This window comes from Oryctolagus cuniculus, chromosome 15, assembly GCF_051225735.1.
Source record: "Oryctolagus cuniculus isolate XC-2025 breed Fujian yellow rabbit chromosome 15, ASM5122573v1, whole genome shotgun sequence".
NCBI classification, from domain to species: Eukaryota; Metazoa; Chordata; class Mammalia; order Lagomorpha; family Leporidae; genus Oryctolagus; species Oryctolagus cuniculus.
In genome coordinates this window covers 88,172,869-88,197,909 of record NC_142881.1, presented here as the reverse complement: position 1 = coordinate 88,197,909, position 25,041 = coordinate 88,172,869, and the positions used below count along the sequence as shown (strand labels likewise).

General features: G+C 52.3%; 2 protein-coding genes and 1 long non-coding RNA gene across 11 annotated transcripts in view; 2 read left to right on the top strand and 1 right to left on the bottom strand.

Moving 5' to 3' along the window:
- Positions 1 to 15,574, top strand: part of RASSF4 (Ras association domain family member 4) — a 34,837-nt gene extending 19,263 nt beyond the window's left edge. For 3 of the 9 annotated variants that reach the window (XM_089314210.1, XM_089314205.1, XM_089314207.1), the window contains 9 exons: positions 650 to 792; positions 2,673 to 2,758; positions 3,432 to 3,589; positions 8,645 to 8,746; positions 8,978 to 9,029; positions 9,550 to 9,642; positions 9,961 to 10,082; positions 13,033 to 13,130; positions 14,199 to 15,574. In XM_089314210.1, the coding sequence (XP_089170336.1) occupies positions 650 to 792; positions 2,673 to 2,758; positions 3,432 to 3,589; positions 8,645 to 8,746; positions 8,978 to 9,029; positions 9,550 to 9,642; positions 9,961 to 10,082; positions 13,033 to 13,130; positions 14,199 to 14,259 (915 nt within the window). In that variant the 3' untranslated portion in view covers positions 14,260 to 15,574. Of the gene's footprint in view, positions 1 to 310; positions 441 to 649; positions 793 to 2,672; positions 2,759 to 3,431; positions 3,590 to 8,644; positions 8,747 to 8,977; positions 9,030 to 9,549; positions 9,643 to 9,960; positions 10,083 to 13,032; positions 13,131 to 14,198 lie in introns of those variants that run through there. The other 6 variants (XM_017338471.4, XM_070058129.2, XM_070058130.2 and 3 more) reach the window with 4 other exon arrangements.
- On the bottom strand, positions 4,653 to 14,266 carry LOC149122164 (uncharacterized). The gene is made up of 2 exons (XR_016221850.1): positions 14,132 to 14,266; positions 4,653 to 5,785 (listed from the first exon to the last, which is right to left on the bottom strand). It is a non-coding gene; the product is annotated as an uncharacterized LOC149122164 (long non-coding RNA).
- Positions 15,575 to 21,333: 5,759 nt separating the features above from the next.
- Positions 21,334 to 24,613, top strand: ZNF22 (zinc finger protein 22). The gene is made up of 2 exons (XM_051836934.3): positions 21,334 to 21,474; positions 23,746 to 24,613. The coding sequence occupies exon 2, from the start codon at positions 23,830 to 23,832 to the stop codon at positions 24,505 to 24,507; it is 678 nt and encodes a 225-aa protein (XP_051692894.1). The 5' UTR covers positions 21,334 to 21,474; positions 23,746 to 23,829; the 3' UTR covers positions 24,508 to 24,613.
- The last annotated feature ends 428 nt before the right edge of the window (positions 24,614 to 25,041 follow it).

Below are 25,041 nucleotides of genomic sequence, written 5' to 3'. Positions count from 1 at the left end.
CGGTAGATCAGAGACATGGAATTCAGCCAACTGGGCGCCTGCAGAGGACTGGGTCCCTTGGGCTGGGAGGTTTGGCAAAGGCTTGGTAGGGGGGCACATAGACCTGGGGAAACTGAGGCTGCTTGGGGATGCAGGGTGGGGGCTGTTGCAGGAATTCTAGTGGTGGGAGGTGAGGCTGGCGGTGTCCTGGGGTGGTGAAAAATACAAAGCCAGCTGTTGGGAAAGAAACTGATTTGAACACCAAGGGGCCGGGTCAGCCCAGGGAGAAGGAAGCAGGGGAGGGGGGTGGAGGGTGAGACTCACCCAGAAGAGCAGCTGACACTGCCCTGGTGGATGTGAGACCCCCTGCCCCCGGCACAGGCTGTGCTGAGAGTGTCCTGAGTGGCCAGATGGTGCTTCCCTGGCACGTGCTTCCTCATGAGGGGTGGACGTGCCTGTCGGTCAGTAGTGGGTTCCTGTGGGACACCTGACTCAGCCCCTGCGCCCTGGCTGGGCTCCTGGCCAGCAGTGGGCCGAGGGTGGAAGGCACGCTCGGGCTTCCTCCTGCACTCCTGGAGGAGGAGGGGTGGGACTGAGGGTTCTGGGATGGTGGGGGCCCCGAGGGTGGCTGCCACAGGGGGAAGGAAGCTGACCTCTGTGGTCCCCGCAGGAGGAAGGGGCTTTGATCATCGAGGGGCTCCTCAACATCGCCTGGGGTCTCCGGCGGCCCATCCGGCTGCAAATGCAGGACGACCGGGAGCGCGTGCACCTGCCCTCTGCCTCGTGGGTGCCTGGACGGCCCAGCAGCCACCTGTGAGTGCCCAGTGGGTGGAGCAGGGCTGGGGGGCCTTGGTGATGCCTGTTCAACCTCAGCTCTGCCATCTGGGGTGGGGTGTCCGGGGCCTGAGGGTGCAGGCTCTGGTCCTCTCTGGAACTCCAGCATGGGGGCATGGGCCAGCATCATCCCCACAGTCCGTGGCCTTGGTGCTCCGTGGCCTCACCGCCCAGACATGCCACCTGAGAGCAAGGAGAGAGGCCAGCAGCCACAGGGTTCCATCGCTGCTGCAGGCCATGCTTTCTTGGCATACCCTGCCTTACGAAGTCACACAAATGTAGCCTTGTACTACTCTGGAACCATAGTTCATAACTATGCATTACTTGTCCAGGGATAGGCAAACAGTCAGTGGAACAAAATAGATTTTTTTTTTTTTTGACATGCAGAGTGGACAGTGAGAGAGAGAGAGACAGAGAGAAAGGTCTTCCTTTGCCGTTGGTTCACCCTCCAATGGCCACCGTGGCCGGCATGCTGCGGCTGGTGCATCGCGCTGATCTGAAGCCAGGAGCCAGGTGCTTCTCCTGGTCTCCCATGGGGTGCAGGGCTCAAGCACTTGGGCCATCCTCCACTGCACTCCCTGGCCACAGCAGAGAGCTGGCCTGGAAGAGGAGCAACCGGGACAGAATCCAGTGCCCCAACCGGGACTAGAACCCGGTGTGCCAGCGCCACAAGGTGGAGGATTAGCCTATTGAGCCATGGCACTGGCCACAAAATAGCTTTTTTAAAAAACTTAGAGGCATTGAATATTACCTCTTAGTTTTTTTGTTTGTTTGTTTGTTTTTTTAAGATTTATTTATTTCAAAGGCTGAGAGAGAGATCTTCCAATCTTGGTCACTCCCCAAAATGGCAGCAACAGCCATGCCTGGGCCAGGCCAAAGCCAAGAGCCTGGAACTTCATCTGGGTCTCCCACGTGGGTGTGGGGGCCCAAGAACTCTGGTCATTTTTTCCACTGCTTTCCCAGGCACATTAGCAGGGAGCTGGATTGAAAGTGGAGCAGAGCAGCTGGGACTTGAACCAGTGCACCATTGTAGGTGGCAGCTTAATTCATTATACTCCAATGCTAGCCCTCAGAATAGGCTTTTAAATAAATGGTTCCGCTCTCCATTTAGAAAGAGATAAAGCTAGATCCCTTCTTCACACCACACACCAAAAGCAAGCTCAGGTGGACTAGACTGGCACACACCAGTAAGTCTACAGCATGAGACACTGGTGAAGAGGTGGGGAGACAGGGCTCATCCACAATGTTAGAGGGATGTCTCCTTCTGGAAGCCATGGTTTCTTGCATATTTTACTATTTAACAGACACTTACCTCCCCTACCCCCAGCCCCAGAAAGGGCAGGCCATGGCTAGCCTTGTTTTCTTAAGAGACAGGCATTCGCAGCATTACCCCTTTCAAATGAGCAAGTGGAATCAAAACTCAGAGAGCGCTTAGCAAGTGGGCACCCTGGACATAGCTGGGGTGGCCGTGGTCACTGGAGTATATTGTGAGCCACAGAGGTGTACAGGGCAAAGTTGCATGCCCCAGAAAAACTGCATGATTTTTTACCTTGGGGTAAAATCAGTCACAGGTACAGTCACGGTCATAGCCACCATGTGCCCACGGGTCCTTGTGTCCACGCAACACAGCCCTTGTCTGCAGAGCCGAACTCAGGCTCCTCCCAGCAGATGCTGTGCAAGGCTTTTCCTTGTTTTATTGTTCCAAGTTCACTTTCTCGACATGAAACCCAGGCTTCCACTTGGCCTGCCCCTCTTGCTTCTCGCCTGTGTGTTGTGCCCCCGAATCTGCCGGCCTCGTGTCTTTGGCCTGAGACGGTCCCCCACCCTGCCCTCTGAGCCCTGCGATTGTGTCCTTTCAGGAAGGAGCCCCCTCCCCAGGACGGCAGGGTCCCCAGCGAGGAGCCGAGTGCCCAGCCCAAGGCTGAGAGTTGCAGAGACGGCGGAGGTAAGCCCAGCCTGTCTCACCTGGGGCAGGGACAAGAGATGCGGATCCCAAGCTGGCTCCCTGAGAACATTTGCAGCGTCTTTTGTCTTAGGGGCCACCCTCGCCAAGTCCAGAACTCAATACAGGGTGCATAATGTGCATTGCCATTTACACCTGTCTGTGGGAAATGACTCAGGGACTTTGGAGGTGACCCAGAGTGTGGGACCGGAGGCCCCCCCACCCCGTGTTGTGTGTGCTATGGAAAGAAGCCTCATCAGGCAGCACGGCGCCCTGGCCCCAGGTCTCTAGCATCGCCCCCTTGCTCTCTGGGACCTGTAACAACCCACCTATCCCCTCTGTGCACCTTCCCTCCGCACTCAGCCAAGGGCTTGACCCACAGTGGTACCCAGAGGACAGGACTGGGGTCCCCTGAGACCTTGGTGAGTTCCCCATGGTGGAAAACAGGAGGCTGATGACCTTGTGAGGTTGTGACCCAAGTGGCCCCACGGAGGCGGGGGTGGGGGGCTCACCTTTCCGTGTGCAACTATGGAATCGCCCGGCCTCCAGCACAGGAGTGACACCGACACCACCGTGTGGCTACGGAGCCCGAAGAGCTGGCCGCCGGAGCCCTGGCCATGGCTGTCACCACCTTCTACCCATGCCTAAGCCCCTCCCTGTCTGTTTCCTGCCACAGGGCCCCCAGAGGAGGATGAGGAGGCCCCACAGCTGATGCGTACCAAGAGCGATGCCAGCGCCATGATCCAGAGGAGGCCCAGGAGCCGCGCACCTGGCGAGGCCCAGCGCCTCCGCCGGCACCGGTTCTCCATCAATGGGCACTTTTATAACCACAAGGTGACGTCCTGCCCCTGCCCAGGCCTTCCCTTGCTCTTGAAGCTGAGCGTGCAGGGTGCCAGCGCCAAGCACAAGTGTAGCAGGTGCAGCAGGTCCCATAACGGTCACGTGAGGGCTCACTCCCATCATGGTCCCATCAGGGGGCCTGCCGCCATCCCTGACCCAAGGCCACATCCATGAAAGTGTCCCGTGTTTGCACTCACTGTCAGTCCATTCTCAGAAGCCATGTGGAGTCTGGCCAGCAAGCCTTAGGCTGGCAGCAGGGAATGCCAAGTTCATCTTCAGGGAAGCTGTTTCCTGTGAGCTCAAGGGATGGCTCGCTGAGGACACCAGGCATCCAGGGGTCACCCTGCTGGGTGAATCGAGCCCACAGGAGCAGAGGTGTGCCCAGGGCGCATGGCTGTGTTCCCAGAGAACCTGGCCAGCCTCCGATTCCCAGCCTTTGTCTGAGATTTCATTGTCTGGGCCTGGGGGAAGCATCGCCCTCCCCAGTGACATCATCCCACAAACAAATCCGACCCGAAAGGAGATGTGGATTGTTTCTATAAATGGAGTGAGTGGCAGCTGGGGCGAGACCCAGCACGGAGTGTGCTGTAAGAGGCTGCATCCGGCCGCTCGGAAGCAAAAGCACAGGTTTTCCCCTTTAAGCAGCTGCCCTGCTGATTGAGGAAGACTGGGGGGTGGGCAGGGCCCTTCTGCTCTTAGGTGTGGGGACAGAGAATGCAGCTGAGCAAGCTGAAGGGACCCTGCTCAGGACCTCCCTTTTGTCCTCTTGCCCAGTTCCCAGCTCCACCCTAGGCAGGCTGCTTTGCAGTGAGGGACCAGCCTCCCGTCCCTGGTAGGCTCCTATAAAGTGCTAATGAATGACAATGGCCAAAGGATTGTCTTTACTAAATCTGAGAAAATCCTGTGGTTTCCCAGGAGAGTGAGGGGTGCCAGCATTGAAGTTTAGCAAAGACTAAGAACAGTGTCCATTGCCAAAGGACTTGTCATATGGCTTGAATATCCTGGTTTTTTTTTTCTTAAGATTTATTCAATTTATTTGAAAGACGGTTCTAGAGAAAGAAAGGGAGAGACACACAGAGAGATATCTTCCATCTACTGGTTCACTCGCTAAATGGCTACAACAGCCAGGGCTGGGCCAAGCCAAAGCCAGGAGCTTCATCTGAGTCTCCCACGTGGGTGTGGAGGGCCAAGCACTTGGGTCATCTTCTACTGCTTTTCCCAGGCCCGTTAGCAGGGAGCTGGATTGGATGTGGAGCAGCCGGGACTTGAACCAGCATCCGTATGGGATGCCGGCATTGCAGGCAATGCAGCTTAACCCACTATTCCACAGCACCAGCCCCCAGCCCCACTTGGATATTCTTTAAATCTTGCTCTGAGATGGGTTTTGTTTCTAGAAGTATGAAGCACCAATGGTTAGTGTTTAAATACATCTTGATATGCTATGTTAAGGAATTCCTCAAAATTTTTCAGAGAATCTGTGTGTGAGCTAAGAGTCCCCTCAGTAGAACTCAGCAAGCTAATCATGGGGCAGTGGGGTGGTGGAAGAAAGTTGGTGTTTATTTGCAAAGTGTGGAGCAAGGAGCCAGGCAATGGACACTTAATTCCCAGGGTCCCCGAGAGGGTTTAGGGTCAAAGTTCTTGTCGACTGAAGTTGGGGTTGAGAGGTGCAGGCCCAACTCATGTGCAGATCCCGGGGTAGTCTTCAGCGCTCCACTGATTGGTCAGTGGTATTGTGTTCTTTTAGGAATTTCGATGATGGCAAAGCAGGCTTCAGTTGGCCCGGGGGTGGTAGTGACTTCTTGCCCTGGGCCTGAGGTTCCTGGAAAAACCCTCAAGAGACCAGAAATCCAGATGGTAGCTACAGGGGAGAGGAGTGACCCCAGAAGTCCTGTGATCTGAGACCTGGCTGTACCAATCCCTCCATTCCGTGAATTTTAGTAAGAGGTTGATTGCAATCTTAAAAGCAGGACGAGGAAGCCTGAAACTCACGCAGGGAAGCTGGGAGACTGCAGGAGACCAGGAACTGACGGCCCCTGGCATCTGCAAAGGGGCGTTAGGAACCGGCTTGGTTTCCTGGCGGCTTCAGGTGCCATACACTGGGGCTTTGCTGTGCTGTGGGCTTGTCCATCTCTGAGAGGTGTTTGTAGATTCAGTCATTGCAGACATCACGGGGCTCCAGCACCATGTGACCTTTGGAAGGAGCAGAAATGAACAGTGGCCCTTCGGTTCCAACGGAACCAACAGTTGCTTTTCTTAGCCAGCGAGAGAGAGCGAGCCCTGGGCCTCTGCCTGCCACCCAGTTGGGGCACCATTTCATCCTAGTAACAGATGCACCTGTGTGGTGGGTATCCGGGCCTCTAGGAGGCCATACCGTCTTCCAGGGTGTGCAAGAGCACCTTAGGCATGTGGGACTTTCCTACTCATTTCCTGCATGCCCAAAGGACCCCCAAAAAGAAGCCCTACACATAAGCCTCCTTCCTTACCCCACCCTGTATCTGTACAGAATTCTTGTCCTTAGAAATTAGGGTATGAGTTTCTTAAGTCATAATTAACAATTAAAAAAAAAAACAACGAAAGAATTCCTAGCATTGCCTTTCCGGGTAATGGTTCTGAGTTTTATTTCTTAGAACTGTGCACTATGAATCCACTTAGTCATCTTCCAAAACTGTTCTGATTTACAGTCATGTTGGTTTGACTGCCAGCCCGAGTTGAAGCTTTATGGCTGTTCCCACTGCGCTGGGCTGGCCTGCTGGATTCGAATGTGTTCTCTTAGGGAGGAACCCGCTGTGGGTAGAAGCAAAACAGCCTGGGACCTTTGTTCCCACTTGGAGCTGGTCGGTATCCTTCTGAGAAAAGGCAGAGGCAACACTGACAATGCCTCGCTTGACAAGACGTCTCCCCTCTGGGAAGTAGCCGGATTCCTCTCCCCAGCGCCGTATTTCTTGGGAGCTAAAAGCCTAACTCAACACTCAGCTCTTCTGAATGCCCCAGAGTCACTGTGTGTCCCAGCTGTGGAGGAAGCAGGTCTGAGTTTGAGGCCGATGCTGGCACTCACTGGAGTGACGGCCAGCTGGGGACACTGAGCCCCAGCCCCTTGGAGCACCCTGAGCTGAGCCAGCTCCCTGGGAAAGCAGATCTAGGCCCATATATGAACTTGAACTTGGTTTTGCAGAGGGAGGAGGGGCTCACTTGCAGAAGGGTCCCATTGGCTAGAAGGCAGCAGCACCAGGGGGCTGTGTGTGGGGTTCCAGACTTCACAGAATCCTCAGCGGCGGTGCTGTCTGGATGCGTGCCCCAGACAAGCCTCGTACTAACCTCAAGTCTCTGTTTCCTTTCTAAGAAGAGACAGCTAGGTGGGGGTATACTTCAGAGAACTAAGTTAAAGATTACAGTTAAACACTTAGCAGGTTCAGTGCAGGGCTAGTGTCATTGACAGACTTTACATCAGATAGTGTCCTGGTGGATTTTTTGAGGCTCCTTGCCTTACGATGGGGTTGCATTTCCCCCTAAACACTTTGTTAAGTTGAAAATGCACTGGATGGGGAATGGAGTCGTGGTGTGGCCAATAAAGATGGCTATATGGGCGCTGGTTTGTGTCCCAGCTGCTCCACTTCCAATCCAGCTCCCTGATAATGCCCTGGGAAAAGCAGCAGAAGATGTGCTCCTGCCACCCACATGGGAGACCTGGAAAAAGCTCCTGGCTCCTGGCTCCTGGCTCCTGGCTTCGGCCTGGCCCAGCTCTGGCCCTTGTGGCCATCTGAGGAGTGAACCAGCAGATGGAAGACTTCTCTCTTGGCTCTTGCCCTCTCTCTGTAACTCTGCCTTTCAAACAAATAAATAAATCTTTAGGAAAAAAAAAGAAGAAGAAAGGAAATGCACTGGATGCAGCCGTCCCTGGAAAAGATCAAGCTGAAAGCACCATTTCTGCTGAATTTGACTGCGTTGCTTTTGCACCAACATGAAGTTGAAAAATCACAGTGGAACCACCGTAAGCCAGGGGCCGTCAGTGAGTGACAGGCCAAGGCCAGATCTCTGAAGGGTACTGCGTGCTCCCCTAAGTTGTGGAGAAGCCAGTGTGGCTGGAACACAAGGCTGATTGTGGTGTCACCTACGTGTGTCCATGAGAGGAGCTGCCTCTGGTGTTGCACAGGCTGCGCGCAACCTTCAGATATTTTTAGCTGGAACCGTGCTGTGGAACAGCACTTCTCATGATACAGAGAGATGGCCCCATGTTCTGCAAATGCAGGGTCTGATTTGGGGGGTCTGGAGCAGAGAGGAGGGGTGGGGGCCTCCCCATGGCCGTCCATGGTGGTCCAGTGCACACCTGGAGCTGTAGGTTTGGTTTTTTTAAAAATATTTTATTTATTTATTTGAAAAATAGAGTTACAGAGAGAGGTAGAGACAGAGAGAGAGGTCTTCCATCCACTGGTTCACTCCCCAAATAGCTGCAAGTCAGGAGCCAGGAGCTTCTTCCATGTCTCCTAATGTGGGTGCAGGGGCCCAAGGACCTGGGCCATCTTCTGCTTTCCCAGGCAACAGCAGAGAGCTGGATCGGAAGTGGAGCAGCCGGGACTAGAACCGAAACCCATATGGGATGCCAGCACTGCAGGTGGCGGCTTTACCCACTATGCCACAGCGCTGGCCCCAGCCGCAGCGTTTTGAAAGGTTGTGTTTTTGAGCTGTAGTGTAGAGGGTGGGCTGGCAGGGTAGAGATGAGGAAGGGGCGTGCCGGGGGGCTGCTGCCGTCTGCTCAGGCACTGCTGGGAGACTGTGGAGGAGGAGACACACTGGAGAACTTCCTGCCTTAGTCAGCAGACGCTGGCTGATTTGATTGACAGAGTGAGGGAGAGGCAGGTTCCCCCTTACGAGTGACTCCCGTCATCCTGATTCTCCAGTCCAGATGGGCGCCCTATGCATGTGCTGCCCCCAGCAGCCCTGGTGTCTGGGCACCGACAGCCCAGGTGTGCCCGAGAGCCTGGGTCGCCACCAGGATGGTAGCCCATTGTCCTGCTCCGGGCCCGTCCTGAACTGCCCTCCTCCCTGGCACAGACCTCCGTGTTCACTCCGGCCTACGGCTCCGTGACCAACGTGAGGGTCAACAGCACCATGACAACGCTGCATGTGCTCACCCTGCTGCTGAACAAGTTCAGAGTGAGTCTGGCCCTGTGTGGCCTGGACCCTACGTGGTTTGTCCTTGTTTCGGGGGGCTGGGGGGAGCAAAGCTTCCTCTGCTGAGATGACTTCTCGGAGACCATAAGGAGAGGGCCCCTGGGGACTGGAGCTCATGGCACTGGGGGCGTGGTTACTGCCTGGGGTCCTGTCATCTCTAACAGCCCTGGCCTTACCCCCTCCCCCTTCCCACCGTGACTATCACCTACGCAGGTGGAAGATGGCCCTGGCGAGTTTGCACTCTACATTGTCCACGAATCCGGAGGTAAGGGTTTGCCTTCACTCGCCCAATGTAGAAGCAAAATGTCTCTGTCTGTCCAGTAAGCTCGCTGGCTGGGCCCTTCCCTGAGGGGCCTGGGTGCTGGCCAGCTTGGGTGGGTGGGTGGGGTCTCAGGACAGCCCGACCCTCCTCACTTGGCTGCCTCCCACTTATGCACATCCCTGCCAACCCAAACCCGTGCAGGCTCCTGTCTGCCACCAAAGCTGTAGAAGCAGCCACCTCCCCAGTCCCAGCCCTCCTGTCTTTTTCTGTGGTACTCATGGCCGGGGAGCAGGCCCAGCCTCTGCTAGGCTCCTGCTCCTCGCTGAGCTGGGTCTTTGTGAAATGATACCAGCAGAAGGAAAACAACCTCTTGCCCCTCCCTCCCCAGGTTCATGATGCTCTGTACATTTAGGTCAATAAAAGAGAAAACAGCCGAGGTTTAGTAGGGCGTGCACTGCAGGGAGTGGTTAAGGAGTGGATGGGTATGGGCGTAGGTCGCCTCTTAACAGAAGCTTGCTATTAGGGGAGTCCAGAGACACGGGAGTGGCCGGTGGCCTAAAGGTCAGCAGTGGGGACTCCGATGGCAGAGGCAGCTTCAGCAACACTTGTGATTCAGGTGCCTTCCCTGTGTGACAAGGACCGAGGGTGGTCTCTGCTGATTCATGTCTACGCACCAACCCAAATGGGTGTCCTGCTTTTAGGCACACAGGGGAGCACGGAGAGTCTCCTCGGCTCACCCGCCATCCTGGCATGCTTTGGGGTCACATGTCTGCACCCCTGCAGCACAATCACACCCCTCCCAGGACAGCAGTCTGGAGAGAGTCTCCTGGGCCCCCACCCTGGATTTCACTTTTCTATCGCGTGCCTGTCCTGGTCCAAAGAGCATCATTGACCCGGATGGGCCAGGAGCTGTGTAAATGGCCTTGTTTTCCAGAAAGGACAAAGTTAAAGGATTGTGAGTACCCACTGATTTCCAGAATCCTGCACGGGCCCTGTGAGAAGATCGCCAAGATGTTCCTGATGGAAGCAGACCTGGGCGAGGAGGTGCCCCACGATGTGAGTAGGGGCCAGGAGACACCGTGGGGGACCTCCCACAGGCTCTGTAGCCCCCCTTGGCCAGAGTCCAGGGCACACAGCTGTCCCCAAGCCCCCCTGTCCAGCACGGTGATGGTCCCAGCCCTCCCTCTGCCTGTTACTGTCTTGGGGGAAAGAAGAACTTGGGGTCTAAAAAGCCACAGCCCTGTCTTTTTCCTCTCTTTAGCGCGCCATCATGTCTCAGTGTGCACAGGACCCCCTGCAGACACCCAAAATCTGCAGGTGTCAAGTCCCATGTGTTACATGGCATAGGATCTGCATAGAGCCTATACAATCCTCCGTATTCTTTTTTAAATTTTTTTTAAATTTGTTTGAAAAGACAGTTACAGAGAGAGAAGGAGAGACATAGCTAGAAAGATCCTCTATTAGATAGACTGAGAGACCAGAGAGATCTTCTCTCTCTGCTGGTTCACTCCCCAAATGACCCAACAACCAGGGCTAGGCTAGGCTGAAGCCAGGAGCCTGGAACTCCATACGAGTCTCCCATGTGAGTCTCCCACATACTTGGGTCATCAACTGCTACCTTCCCAGGGAGCTGGATTGGAAATAGAGCAGCTGGGACTTGAACCAGTACCCATGTGGGATGCGGGTGCTGCAGGCTGTGGCTTCGTGGCTTAACTCACTGTGCCACAGCGCCAGCTCCTCTCCCATATACTTTAAACCACCTCCAGACCCTTAGAATACCTAATACAATGTATACGTTGTATGAGGTATACATTATACAATGTATTAGGTATGCATTGTACAATGTATTAGGTATGCATTGTACAATGTATTAGGTATGCATTGTACAATGTATTAGGTATGCATTGTACAATGTATTAGGTATGCATTGTACAATGTATTAGGTATGCATTGTACAATGTATTAGGTATGCATTGTACAATGTATTAGGTATGCATTGTACAATGTATTAGGTATGCATTATACAATGTATTAGGTATGCATTGTACAATGTATTAGGTATGCATTATACAATGTATTAGGTATGCATTGTACAATGTATTAGGTATGCATTGTACAATGTATTAGGTATACATTGTACAATGTATTAGGTATGCATTGTACAATGTATTAGGTATGCATTATACAATGTATTAGGTATACATTATACAATGTATTAGGTATGCATTGTACATTGTATGAGGTATACATTATACAATGTATGAGGTATGCATTGTACATTGTATGAGGTATACATTATACAATGTATGAGGTATGCATTATACAATGTATTAGGTATGCATTATACAATGTATGAGGTATGCATTGTACAATGTATTAGGTATGCATTGTACAATGTATTAGGTATGCATTATACAATGTATTAGGTATGCATTGTACATTGTATGAGGTATACATTATACAATGTATGAGGTATGCATTATACAATGTATTAGGTATGCATTATACAATGTATTAGGTATGCATTGTACAATGTATTAGGTATGCATTGTACAATGTATTAGGTATGCATTATACAATGTATTAGGTATGCATTGTACAATGTATTAGGTATGCATTATACAATGTATTAGGTATGCATTGTACAATGTATTAGGTATACATTATACAATGTATTAGGTATACATTGTACAATGTATTAGGTATGCATTGTACAATGTATTAGGTATGCATTATACAATGTATTAGGTATGCATTGTGCAATGTATTAGGTATGCATTATACAATGTATTAGGTATGCATTGTACAATGTATTAGGTATGCATTATACAATGTATTAGGTATGCATTGTACAATGTATTAGGTATGCATTGTACAATGTATTAGGTATACATTGTACAATGTATTAGGTATGCATTGTACAATGTATTAGGTATGCATTATACAATGTATTAGGTATACATTATACAATGTATTAGGTATGCATTGTACATTGTATGAGGTATACATTATACAATGTATTAGGTATGCATTGTACATTGTATGAGGTATACATTATACAATGTATGAGGTATGCATTGTACATTGTATGAGGTATACATTATACAATGTATGAGGTATGCATTATACAATGTATTAGGTATGCATTATACAATGTATTAGGTATGCATTGTACAATGTATTAGGTATGCATTGTACAATGTATTAGGTATGCATTATACAATGTATTAGGTATGCATTGTACAATGTATTAGGTATGCATTATACAATGTATTAGGTATGCATTGTACAATGTATTAGGTATGCATTATACAATGTACAATGTACAGTGCTGTCAGAGTAGCTGTTAATAATGACAGTGCACATGTTCGGCGCAGACACAATATGGTTTTTTTTTTCCTATCTTCAATCCCGGGTTGCATGATGTGGAGGCCAGCTGCCTTTGGCTGTCTTTGCATGAATGAGCCATGTACAGGACTCTTTGCCCAGGACTACCTGGGGCTTATGGAGGAGGGGAAGGAGGCATTGCAGTCTCTGGGTCACTGCCAGGATCCAGGCTGGACAATGAGCACATCCCACACCCCCTGTGCATGGAGAGACCCAAGTAGGAGGCTTGGAGGCCCTGTGTCCCTCGGCTCTTCCCAGGGCACCCTTTTCCCAGGGCTGGAGCTGTTTCGTTCCATTGTCAGGAACAATGGTGTTCCCACCAGTCCACCCCCACCTCTCCATGTGCCAGCACTGCGGGACTAGGGCGTTTCCTAATATTCCAGCTAACATTTCCCCCGGCCCGGAGATAACGGTTGCCTTTGAGAAAGCAACAGTTCCCGTCCTCCCGGCTTCGGCACACAGCACAGGGCGGCGCTGGGGGTTGGGTGGGAAGTGGGCAGCTGCTTCTGGGGCTGCAAGATGCGGCTGCCTGGGCTCCCGTGGAAGCCATGAAGATGGCAAGATGGCGTGTTATTGGCTTCGATTTGAAAGCACATTAAAATGTTCTTGGATTTTCTAGGTTGCTCAGTACATTAAGTTTGAAATGCCGGTGCTGGACAGTTTTGTTGAAAAATTAAAGGAAGAGGAGGAAAGAGAAATTATCAAACTGACCATGAAGTAAGCGGCACCTCACCTGCTGGGCGGGCAGGTCTCTCTCCTCCATTGGCACCGACTGCCCTGCAGTATAGGGAGAGCTGTTGCTAACCCTGGTTCCCAGCCTCGCCCTCTGACCCCTGGCTGCCAAAACATCAGGGGCGCCATCCAGCCTCAGCATCCCCACACCAGCACGAGACACAGTTGTAGCTGGGCAGGAGAGGAAGAGGGCAGGGTGTGGCAGGGAGGGGAGGGTCTTGAGAGGGGGCGGGGCTGGATCAGGGTTTTGAATTCCGCAGGTGATTTGGTTCTGCTATTTCTGAATAGCAGGAATTCTGAGCAGTTGTTGCAATTCCCAGAGCCCTTTCATGTTTTTAGGAGTGGGAGACCAGCTGGAGGGAAAGGAAGGGGAGCAGGTGTCACCTGCAAGCAGCTGGAGAAGCTGTGTTGGGACCTGGCTTTTTGAGGTTCACCAAGCTGGGTCCCGGTGACCTGTCTCACTTGTTCCGGTGAAGTATGGAAGAGAACAGGTGGAGGTCATTCAGCCTGGGGCTGGAAAGGCCTGGGGTTGGGAAGTTGGTTTGACTTCTGGCTGCATGGCCCTTGGAAAGCCACATCCTGCACTCCCCCACCCCTACACACACACACACACACACACACACACACACACACACACACCCAGGCAGGCTTCCTGGCTGGGCCCCACCCAGGGAGTCAACAGAGACCCTGATCAGTGGAGAGCTGAAAGGGACCCAGGGACCACCTGGTGAGTATGCTCAGTGCACAGAAGAGGAGACCCCAGGTGGGGGAGGTTGCAGCACCGATTACTGCAGAGCCTGCAAGGGAACACAGGCTGCCTGAGCCCACCCCTGCTCACTTCGAGTCTTTGGAATAGAAGTGGCGGTTGTCTGTTTGAATGACGCTCTGTACAGTACATGGGGCAGGCCGGGGTCTTCTCTCTCCTGGGTGGCTGCCAATCAGCCATTCGGGAGCAGAGGTCTCCCGGGCCAGGCCCCACCACATACCTCGGTCAGTCACCGGCTCCTGGTCCTCTGCAGCAGCTGTGGTCCCCTTTGCTGTGTCTCCCTCCAGGTTCCAAGCCCTGCGTCTGACAATGCTGCAGCGCCTGGAGCAGCTGGTGGAGACCAAGTAGCTGGCAGGCACCTGCCTCTTCTGACCCCTCCAGCAGCAAGTGCACACGGAGTCCCAGCGGCTGGGCCCTGAGCGGTCACTCTGACTGATGGCCACCACCTGAGGAGCCCAACACCTGTACTTCCACCTGTCTGAAGCCTCAGTACCATGAGACCCACCTCCCTCGCTGTTGGCACACACAGGAATCAGACCCAGCTTGAGGAACCAGGAACTTGCTTGCTGGGGTTTGCACACAAGGCTGGCACCAGCAGTGAATAGATCTGAGACTGTAGCCCTGGCCACATTGTGTGGCTGGTCGGTGTGGCCAGTTCTGTCCACTCCACACTCTCTCTTCTTAGGAGAGCAATATAGGACCCAGTCCCTGGAGGGGGGCATGGGTTTTGTCTGGCCCAAGAGACCATGCAGGTTTCCATTATCATCATCATTCTTGCAAACCGAGAAACCCTTATCTGCCCCTACATCGTAGCCTTCCAGGAACTCTGCTAGGAAAAGCAGGGGCTTCCCACAGCTATGGGAGGTAACGTCCTCAGCCATTGCTTCACTTCCGCATCCCTGGCCTCCAAGCCTCTGACGTCACCCGTGAGCCTTGCACAGCCCAGCGCCCCGGTGCAGAGGGCAGATCAGGGATAAACCCACAAGCATCCTATCATCCCACTGCAGAGGTTCGTCTTAGCTTCTTAGAAGGAGCTCACTGCCTGCTGGCTCACAGTGGGAGGTGGTCCACCTGTGTGGGTGGGTGAGACTCCGGGGGCTACACCCAGGCCCCTGTCACCCCCACCCTGGATGCCTGTGTGGCTCTTACTTTCCCCAGGGTCTCATGATTTCCCTTCAAAGCCTGGTAGGAGGAGAAATGTTTCTCCGGGAAGAAGAGGCGTTGAGCTCCCTGGGGCCAGATGCTGAACAATGTGTGTTTGTCCACTAGTGGAGAATTTCTGGCACGAACGAGAAAGGCTTTGCAAAAACTATGCAGCAGTTTATACTGATCACGAGGGTGTTTGTCCAAAACGGAGCAGACTGAAGCCCAACACTCTTTCCCCCCTGGGAGCCCATGGGAAGTGGATTTAAAGAGAAGCGTGAAGGCTCGCAGAGATAGGACAGAGTCCACGTCCAGTGCATGTAAAGTGGGGAGAGCAGAGCCTGGGAGTAGCTGTGCCCTGTGGAGCAGCTCACCGGGGTGTGCGTCATGCCAGGATCTGCACCGCCCACTGCCATTGTCACAGAGACACACAGGGAAGGGGCAGAGGCCTGGCTGCTGTCCTCGGTCTCCTCTGATGGCACGGTGTCCTGGGTGCTCAATAAAACGGAGCTATCGTGGACTGAGGGAGTGAGGGCTGAACTTTCTTTTCCTTCCCTTCTTTGTCTTTTTTCCATGTCCACTGTGATGGCTTTGCTTCTGGAACTCTTGTCCTACGGCCTGTGTGGCTGTGGTTGGCAGATGGACTATCAGCTCTTCAGGCCAATGTGATTCTTTCACTCCCACCACATGTCCTGGGGGGACTAAGATGAGGATGCCGGAGGGCATGGAAGAGGAGTCATGCGAGGGTGCCTGAGGCTGGCCTGGACGATGCACAGTAACGTCACCTTCAAGGGCAGGATCTTAGCATCAGGAGGGTGTCAGGGATCCTCCAAGGTTGGGTCAGGTGGGATAGAGACAGGGCCCAGGAGAAGGTGGGACAGTGACGCAAGCAGGTGATTTGACTCCCCAGCCTGTACGTGCAACCTCGGGTGCAGGACAGTTGCTCACCTATCAATGGGCAGGAAGCAAGCAGCTCCTCGTGCAGGCTTGGGCTCAGCCCTGGAGGGACAAAGAGACAGCAGCCACACTCTGCCCTGTGCCAGACACCAGGATGGCCGGGACATCAGCCAGGCCTGGAGTGGGGCTAAGACAGCGCATGTGGTATTGCAGGCCAAGAGAGGCCTACCTGCTGGAGAGCCAGACAGGTACCAGTACGAGGTACTGCTGGGACAGGAAGCCCTCTGTCAGCCCGGGCTGCTGCTTTGCCGGCTTGCTTTTGCGAGTTATTACAACAGTACTTAAGGCCTTTTTAAGCAAGCGTTGCTTTTGAAATAGACACTATCAGCATTCACTTAAAAAAAAAGATTTATTTATTTGATAGGTAGAGTTACAGAGAGGAAGAGAGAGGTCTTCTATCCACTGGTTCATTCCCCAAATGGTCACAACATTTGGAGCTGGGCCAGTAGGAGTAGAAGTTTCTTCCAGGTCTCCCACGTAGGTGCAGGGACCCAAGCACTTGGGCCATCTTCTGCTGCTTTCCCAGGTGCACTAGCAGAGAGCTGGATTAGAAGTGGAGCAGCCCATATGGGGTGCTGGCACCAGAGGTGGGGGCTTTACCTGCTACGCCACAGTGCTAGCTCCCAGCATTCACTTCTGAACATTACAGCTCAGAATTACTCCAGCAAGTTGGGGATACTGCCTCTTCTGCAGTGTTCTGGGGCTTCACAGATCTTTTTATCAACGACAACACCACATTTGAAGAGGTGCTCATTCAGAGCACCCCAACACCCCATTTCAAATTTCAGATCTGGTGGTTTCCTGCCGGCTTCTGTTGGGCGGAGGGGGGGCGGGGGGGGGCAAATTGCAGCTTCCTTTCCCCTGGCGTGTACAGCCCTAGGCTAACCAGGATGAAAAGTCATAGAGGGGTCTGAAGCTGGAGCAAAGGAGAGCATTGTCTCCTGCAGTGGGGCTGTCTTCCCAGCAACCAGAGTAAATGATGACCAGCACAGGACAAAATCAACAGGATTGCAAAAGGACTGATTCGGGAAAAAACAGCAGCCTTGCCCAGAACAAGTTATCAGAAGGGATCAAAACACAGCTTGTTTTTCTGCAGTGATAGCCATCCACTCCCAGTACATACGCTACCTGTCAAAACAAAGCTGTTCACTCCAAGGACATCTGGGCCCTTCATTCTAGGGAAATGAGACCCAAGGCCTGTCCTGGCTCTCAGGTGATTTGTGGAGGAACTGAGAATGCAAAATGCGCCCCCCCCAGGTGTGTGGGACACAGGCACCCTGCAGCTGCAGAGACAGCAGGACTTGGCTGTCAGGTGCAGTGGGGACAGCCCCCCCCCCCGGCTCGGAGTGGGGGCCAGGCAGGAAGTTCAGTCGGTCAAAGCCAAGCAACTCCAAGTATAAAAACAACCAGATGCAGGCACTATATTTAGCCCTCGAACTGCCTCTGTGTGGCAGCGAGCCAGGGGCTGACGTGCTCTGAGCCTCACAGCGAGCGGGGTGGGGTCCTGTGCTCCCACCCCCCAGCCCACCATGCTTGCACGGGGACTTTTCTGCAGGCCCAGGAATGGGAATTCCCAGAGCACCCGAGGGAAAACAAAGCTGAGCCTCAGGCGTGGTAGACTGAACCATTGTTCAGGGTCCCTGTGCCGAGGGGCTCCCCTTCGTGGGAAGTGGTGACCAATTGACCACTCGTTACTGCACTGGGGCCATGCATTGTCACTGCCTTCCTGCACCTGGACTTGGAGCATCCACGTTGCCAATAGAGACCCAAGACAGCAATGCTGTCTGTCGAGACTGTGTGTGTGTGTGTGTGTGTGTGTGTCTAGGTATCTGTGTCTGTGCCTGTGTCTGTGTGTGTGGCTCTGTGTGACTGTGTCTGTGTATGTCTGTGTATGTGTGCTTGTATGTGTCTGTGTGTGTGTCTGTGTCTCTGTGTGTGCCTGTGTGTATCTGTGTCTGTGTATGTCTGTGTGTCTGTGTGTGTGCATGTCTGTGTGTGTCTGTGTATGTGTGTGTGTCTGTGTGTGTACATCTGTGTGTGCATCTCTGTGTGTCTGTGCTTCTCTGTGTATGCATCTCTGTGTGTCTGTGTATGTCTGTATCTGTGTCTGTGTGTGTCTATGTGTATCTGTACTTGTGTGTGCTGTGTGTCTGGGGGGGGGGGTGGAGGGCGGGGACTCCAGGCATCTACAGGACAATGGGGCAGGCACCAAAGCCACAGAAGAGGAAATAGTCGTGCCAGCATGTTTCTCAGCCCAGAAGACTCTTCTTCCCAGCATGAACCTTTCAACTACCGTGGGGCTCTGGGTACACCAGCCCCTACCCAGTAGTCCCCCAGAAGAGCCCAGCCAATAAGGGGTCTGGGCCCTCTTAGCCCAGACTGCCAACCAAGATGCACTGTTAGATACCCCGACCACTATCATCCCCCTTTCTCCTTTGCGTTTTGTAAATGCTACATGTGGCCATTTTCAGTTTCTCAGTTTGCTTAAGTCACCTGCAATTCCATTTGCAATGCATGCTGTTATATAGAGGCTAAGAGCATGGGCTGTAGAGTCAGGCTCTGGCTGCAAAGCCAACTTCTGCCATTCACAAATGTGTGACCCCAGGCAGGCTGCTTGTCTCAGTTTATCTATAAGGTGGGGATGATAATAGTTCTCATCTCTTAAGGTTGGTGGGAGGTATATCAGTCAGCTTTCCTACAGTAACACACTACACCGAAATCTCTGTTCTACAGTAAGAGCATTTATTTCTGCGCATGTCCCATGGGACTACACGGCCGTAGGTGAGCCTGGGGGCTCTGCTCATATGTCTTCTCATCCTGGGTTCTAGACTGAAGGAACAGCCTGACTGGGGACATGCTATCCTGGAGGCAGTGGGAACAAGCAAAGCTGGCAGGAACACAGGACTCATAGCTCCTTCTGAGACACGTTGTGCCTTGCACCTGCTCATGTGCAGGTCATGGCCAATGCAAGTCACACCGTCAAGTCAACATCAGCAGGCTGGGCATGGAGCTCACGAGGAGGCCCTGTGAGTCACACCACGATAGGCAGGGATGGAACATCAGAGAAGGGTGGAGCAAAGTGTCCAGGAACAATCACACCACAGGACTATTAGAGAAGAGCCCCCAAGTACTTCCAACAGTGCCTGGCACACAGCAAGCACCCAGAGTTAACTATGATGCTAGCGTACACATCCAGGGTATGGAACCCTGCTGCTTCTCTCTTCTTCTCTGGTCCTTCTCTTCCTTCTCCTCCCCCTTGATCCCCTTTTATGGCTATTGCTTCTCAGTCTTAATCTCTCCCTCTGTTCATTCTGGGACACCTATACCCCTTTATCCTTTCATCTTTCCCATTTTAAAACTGCATCGGGGGCGGCACTGTGGCATAGCGGGTAAATGCAATGCCAGCATCCCATATGGGCGCTGGTTCGTGTCCCGGCTGCTTCATTTCCGATCCAGCTCCTGCTATGGCCTGGGAAAGCAGTAGAAGATGGCCCAAGTCCTTGGGTCCCTGCACCTACATGGGAGACCCAGAAGAAGCTCCTGGCTCCTGGCTTTGGATTGAACCAGTGGATGGAAGACCTCTCTCTCTCTCTCTCTCTGTAACTCTGCCTTTCAAATAAATAAATCTTTTTTAAAAAATAAAATCGTATCAGTCTTTACCCGATTCTATTTCTACGTATCTCTAGACCAACTGGTTTCAGGTGCGGAGAAATGGATAACCCACCTTTACGTGGGACTCGGACAAGGGTTTCTGTTCGCTTATGACTATCTTATTAATAAAGTATATGTTTTGAAGAAAATAAACTCTTTTCAATGCAGTGCAAACAGTCCTAGCAGGTCACTGCTCTTGAAACTTTTCCTAAGGCATTTCTGGCCATCGCCCTTCCTCCCCAGCCTCTCCATCCACCACCATCAAGATCCTACAACATCATAACAATGGTTCACAATTCTTAAATGCTATGCGTTGTGCCAAGTACCTCACATTGTCTCATTTGATTTTTACAGCAGTCCGTGCGTTCCCTGGGTTATTGGCTTGACCTTCCTGGTTCAGACCTCGTCCAGCCTCTTGCTCGGCCGTCTGCGGAAGCTGCTCGCTGCAGAACACAAAGCCGCAGCCTGAGAGTTTGAACCTTTCGTCTACTTGGTCTCCCCCTCTTCCCTCATTTTACAGATCTGCAGGACTCAGACAATCCCCTGCCTCACCAGACCATAGTAAAGATGAAAGACCAGAGGACAGGTGTGAAAGCACTTTGTAAACAAGTCATCTTCCATGTTCATTCATTCAGCAAACATTCACCGAGTGCCTGCTACCTGCTAAGCACTGTCTTTAGCACTAAGGGTACAGCAAAGAGCCAAAGAGACAGACCAGGAGAGGCATTGTGGGCCACTGCAAAGTTGCTGGCTTTTGCGCCAACAAGACTAAGAGGGCTCTAGGAGATTTTGGACAAATTAACGGTGTAACTTGGGTTTTAAGAGGATCACTCTGGGGCCGTAAGCACATCAGTAGACAGTGAAATTATCCAGACAGGAGGTGGTGGCGGCTTCTAGCACAGCTGTTCAAAGTGGCTTGATTCTGAATATATTTTCAAGACAGCCAATAGAATTTTCAAATGGATTGGATGTGGGTTTGGGTGAAAACAGAAGAAAAAATTTAAAAAAATCAGGGCCCACAATGCCATCAAAGTATTTGACTCGAGCAACTGAAAAAAAAAATGGGGTTGTCACCAATTTCTGGGAGGAGGCCAAGTGAGTCATTAGGAGTTCATTTTGGGGTATGGTGGGTTTGGGGTGTCCATTACACATGCATATGGCGCCCTGGACTGGATTTCAGTAATATCTGCCTCCAGGATCAGTGTGGGGTCACCCAGGCGAGGGTCTTCAACACATCCAGTTGGTGGATGCTGGCCGACAGGAGGAGGGGACCCCCAGGAGCAGGAAGCGGACCCATGAGGGAGCATGGCTGGGCGGCTGCCTGCAGCGGGGAGCCTGTGAGGTGAGGGGAGCGGCAGACAGGACATTAGTGTGTGTGTGGGGGGGGGACGCCAGGGCTCTGTCCGTCCCAGGCCACACGCAGCGCGGCCTGGGCCCGGTCTTCTCCGAGCCCTGGTTTCCAGAGGAGGGAAACCCAGCATGGCCATTCTTCTGTCGCAGAGGCTCATGGGAGCTCTGCTCAGGCGACCCACAGGGCGGTTCGGGGACACCCCGAGGCACTGTGGTGTGCGGGGCGTCACCGGACGCCGGCTGAGGAGCGAGAGCCGTGGCGGGGAGCGGGGGGCGTACGGGGGTCCGAACACCCACAGGCAGAAAGGCAGGGAGCGCCGGCGGGTGGGCCGGTACCATAGAGGGGCGCTCCTCCAGGTGGCTAGAGCGCCCGCGGCGGGCGAGCGGCGCGGCCCGCACTTCCGGCGGCGCGAGGGGCGCGCGGCGAGCGAGGGCGGCGGCGGCGGCGGCGGGCCCGGCGCGGTGAGTGGGCCCGAGGCGCGGGCGCGGGGCGCGGGGGGCGGCGCGGGCGCGGGCAGGCGGCCTCCGAGCTGGGGCCTGCTGGCCTGACGGGGGCGGCGGGCAGGGGCGGCCCCGCCGCGGCCGCGGAGAGAGGCCTTCCCGGCGCGGCCCCCAGGCCCGAGAGCGCCCGGCGGGCCTGGCCGCTGGTTGCGGGGTGCGCGGAGGCGCTGCGGGGTGCGTCCGAGCTGGTTGCCGATAACGCTCAAACTTCCAGCTCCCCGGGGGGATGCGCCACCAAAGGGATCCCCGAGGCCCCTGCCCGGGAGCGGCCTGGCTTGGGGGATGAGCGGCTCCTGTCACTCAAATTGACCTTTGCCCTCGCGCGCACCTGCTGGCAGAGCCCCCGGGCCCGCAGCGCCAGGGCGGGAGTGGGCAGCCGGGGCCGCGGACAAAGCTGCCGCCGCCTACGAGGGGTTGGGGGCACCTGCGTGGTCTCAGCTCTGAGCGGAGGTGATGGCGCGGAGCTAGCCCAAGGCAGCACAATAGGACGTTTAAGTCTCAGAGTTGCCACCCAGATCCGACTTGGGTAGTTAAAAAAAAAAAAAAATGCACGCGCCTTTAAAAAAATAGGTAATTCCCATTATGGGTGTTTGTTGACCACCAACAGCATGTGCCTAACACAATGCCTCCTTTGCAGTTCCTGTTTTATAAATATTTGCCCGGATTAAGGACTTAGCTGTTACGGAGCAGTTTGGTCTTTCTGCATCACGTGTTGTTGTTCAATGTCCCGATGAAATCCTGGGCACTGTTAGCCTCAGAGTCTCAGTTACACAGTCACGTGAGGGAAAGGTAAAGAGAAATGATGTCATGTGTCTTTTCCTGTGTCTGTATGCCTAGAAACCCGGGGTAATTAGTCCCTTTTTAAAGTCTTCTTTCAGGCACAGGATTTGGGACATAATGACGGTGTTACTTTGGCAGTCACAGCCTCTCCCACATTGCCACCTATTTGGAGTTGTGGGGTCTTTGGTTGTTTGCCTGGGCTATTTTAAACAGCCTCAGGACAACCTTCTAAGTAAATACTTGAAGCTTTTTTGCAGCATGTGGGTATTTTAAGAATCTCATCCTATTTTTACATGTAAATTTACTTTTGCCACTTCTCCTTTTCTTGAGTTCTTCTCAACTCCGTTTTTATTCCTCTATCAGGTAAAAGTGAAACTTTTCTTTCTCTTTCTTGAAGCACTCTTTGTTTCAAGAACCGTCCTCTTTCTTGGATCATTAGACTCTAGGAATAAAGTAATAACAAAGGCCCGCGTCGCTGGCAAGTTCTCATCTAGTACGTGTTTATCATAGCTAGACTCGAAGTTAATCTACCACTTCTTATTGAGTACTTTTTACATTCAGCATGATTTATGTCACAGAGTTAGAGCCGCGTTGCCATCAACAGCTGTGGAAGTACAATGGCTAAACAAATGGGAATAAGCAGGAATGAATATATCATAAAGTGGGTACTTTGTCATTTCATTCTGTTTGGAAACCTTAGAGAGTCAGGGGAGTAGATTAAAAAAATTATTTATTTATTTGAAAGAGCTACACAGAGAGAGAGAGAGAGAGAGAGAGAGAGGTCTTCCATCCATCCGCTGGTTCACTCCCCAGTTCCCAGTTGGCCTCAATGGCCGGAACTGTGCCAATCCGAAGCCAGGAGCCGGGAGCTTCTTCCGGGTCTCCCACCTGGGTGCAGGGGCCCAAGGACTTGGGTCATCATCCACTGCTTTCCCAGGCCACAGCAGAGAGCTGGATCAGACGTGGAGCAGCCAGGACTCAGCAGCACCCATATGGGATGGTGGCACTGGAGGGAGCAGCTTTATCCGCTATAGCGCTGGCCCCAGGGAGTAGGTAGTACAATGTAATGATATTTTGTTTCACAAACTTTGTTGTCTTCTGGAATGATTTCGTCTATTCTTTTAAGGTGTTATCTTGTATCCACTTTTTAATCCTTCAAAATGATACATTTATATGCTAATGGCTAAAAATTCTATCTCATCACCTCACTTTTTTTTAGTTCTGTTTCAAAAGACAAACATTCTAAAAGTAAATTCAGTCAACATGAGATGATGTTTATTATCCAGAGTTGTTTTGCATGTATTTCTACATCTGTTTTTTTCCCCTCTTTGTTTTCATCAGTACCAAATACATTTTTATTTTAAACATGGTTGTGATTTTGGTGGCTTGAAGAGATCTTAAATTTGAATAATTAATAAGATTTGTATTTGTATTTTTTTTCTCTACCTGCAGAAAGTTCTGTGTCGCTCTAGGAAATGAAGCATTAGTTTAGAAGAGGACCGTAAACTTCCTTCTGATTGCATCTGGCTGTTCACCATGAAGTTAGGAAAACCTAAGGCGGGCATTTCTCGGAGCTCAAGCCAGGGAAAAGCCTATGAGAACAAGCGCAAAACAGGCCAGCAGCGGCAGAGATGGGGGATGACCATTCGTTTCGACTCAGGCTTGAGTAGACTGAGGAGAAGCCTGGATGAGAAACCCTACAAATGCACTGAATGTGAAAAGAGTTTCAGTCAGAGTTCAACTCTTTTTCAACACCAGAAGATCCACACTGGAAAGAAATCTCACAAATGTGCCGACTGCGGGAAGAGTTTCTTTCAGAGTTCCAATCTCATCCAGCATCGACGGATCCACACTGGGGAGAAGCCCTATAAGTGTGATGAGTGCGGAGAAAGGTTCAAGCAGAGCTCCAACCTCATTCAGCACCAGAGGATTCACACCGGGGAAAAGCCCTACCAGTGTGATGAGTGTGGCCGATGTTTCAGCCAGAGTTCTCACCTTATTCAGCACCAGAGAACGCACACCGGGGAGAAACCCTACCAGTGCAGTGAGTGCGGCAAATGCTTCAGCCAGAGTTCTCACCTGCGGCAGCACATGAAGGTGCACAAAGAGGAGAAGCCTCGGAAGACCCGGGGCAGAAATATCAGGGCAAAGACGCACGTGGTGTCCTCCTGGAAAGCCGGCACAGGGAGGAAGTCGGTGGCCGGCCTCCGCTAAGCAGAGGGCACTGCCTCAGCCCTCTTTACAAAAAGATACATGCTGTGAAGGCTGGAGATGCTTTATAGTGGAGCATGTAGTGCTGGATCCTTTCTCGGAAGACAGATAATAGGAAGTTAATGACTTTATTGGGATAAAAGAAACTACACGAGCCTAGATGCCCTTGTTTCTTGTCTGTGTGACGTGGAGCAGAAAGAATTAAAAGTATGCTGTGAGGGAATGGAAGCCTTCTTGACCTCATGAAATTGCTTCCTGCTTCACTTTAACAAAAACCATCATGCTTAATGACACGTTTGTGAAAGCACAGGCACGCCAGGCGTTACTCAAGTTTTAGGACTTCCTGTGGAAGAAATTTACTTAGGAGGGAGAAGAATTTCTGTTGGCTTTGAAGTTCTCAACGAATGAGGGGATTTTATGTTTGTAAAGTTTTGTAGTATATTAACCATTGGTGTGTGAATGTGACTCTATTCAACATGTTAGAATCTATTCATGTTCACAGATTCTGAATCAACAGGGCCATTGTTGCTTGCATTC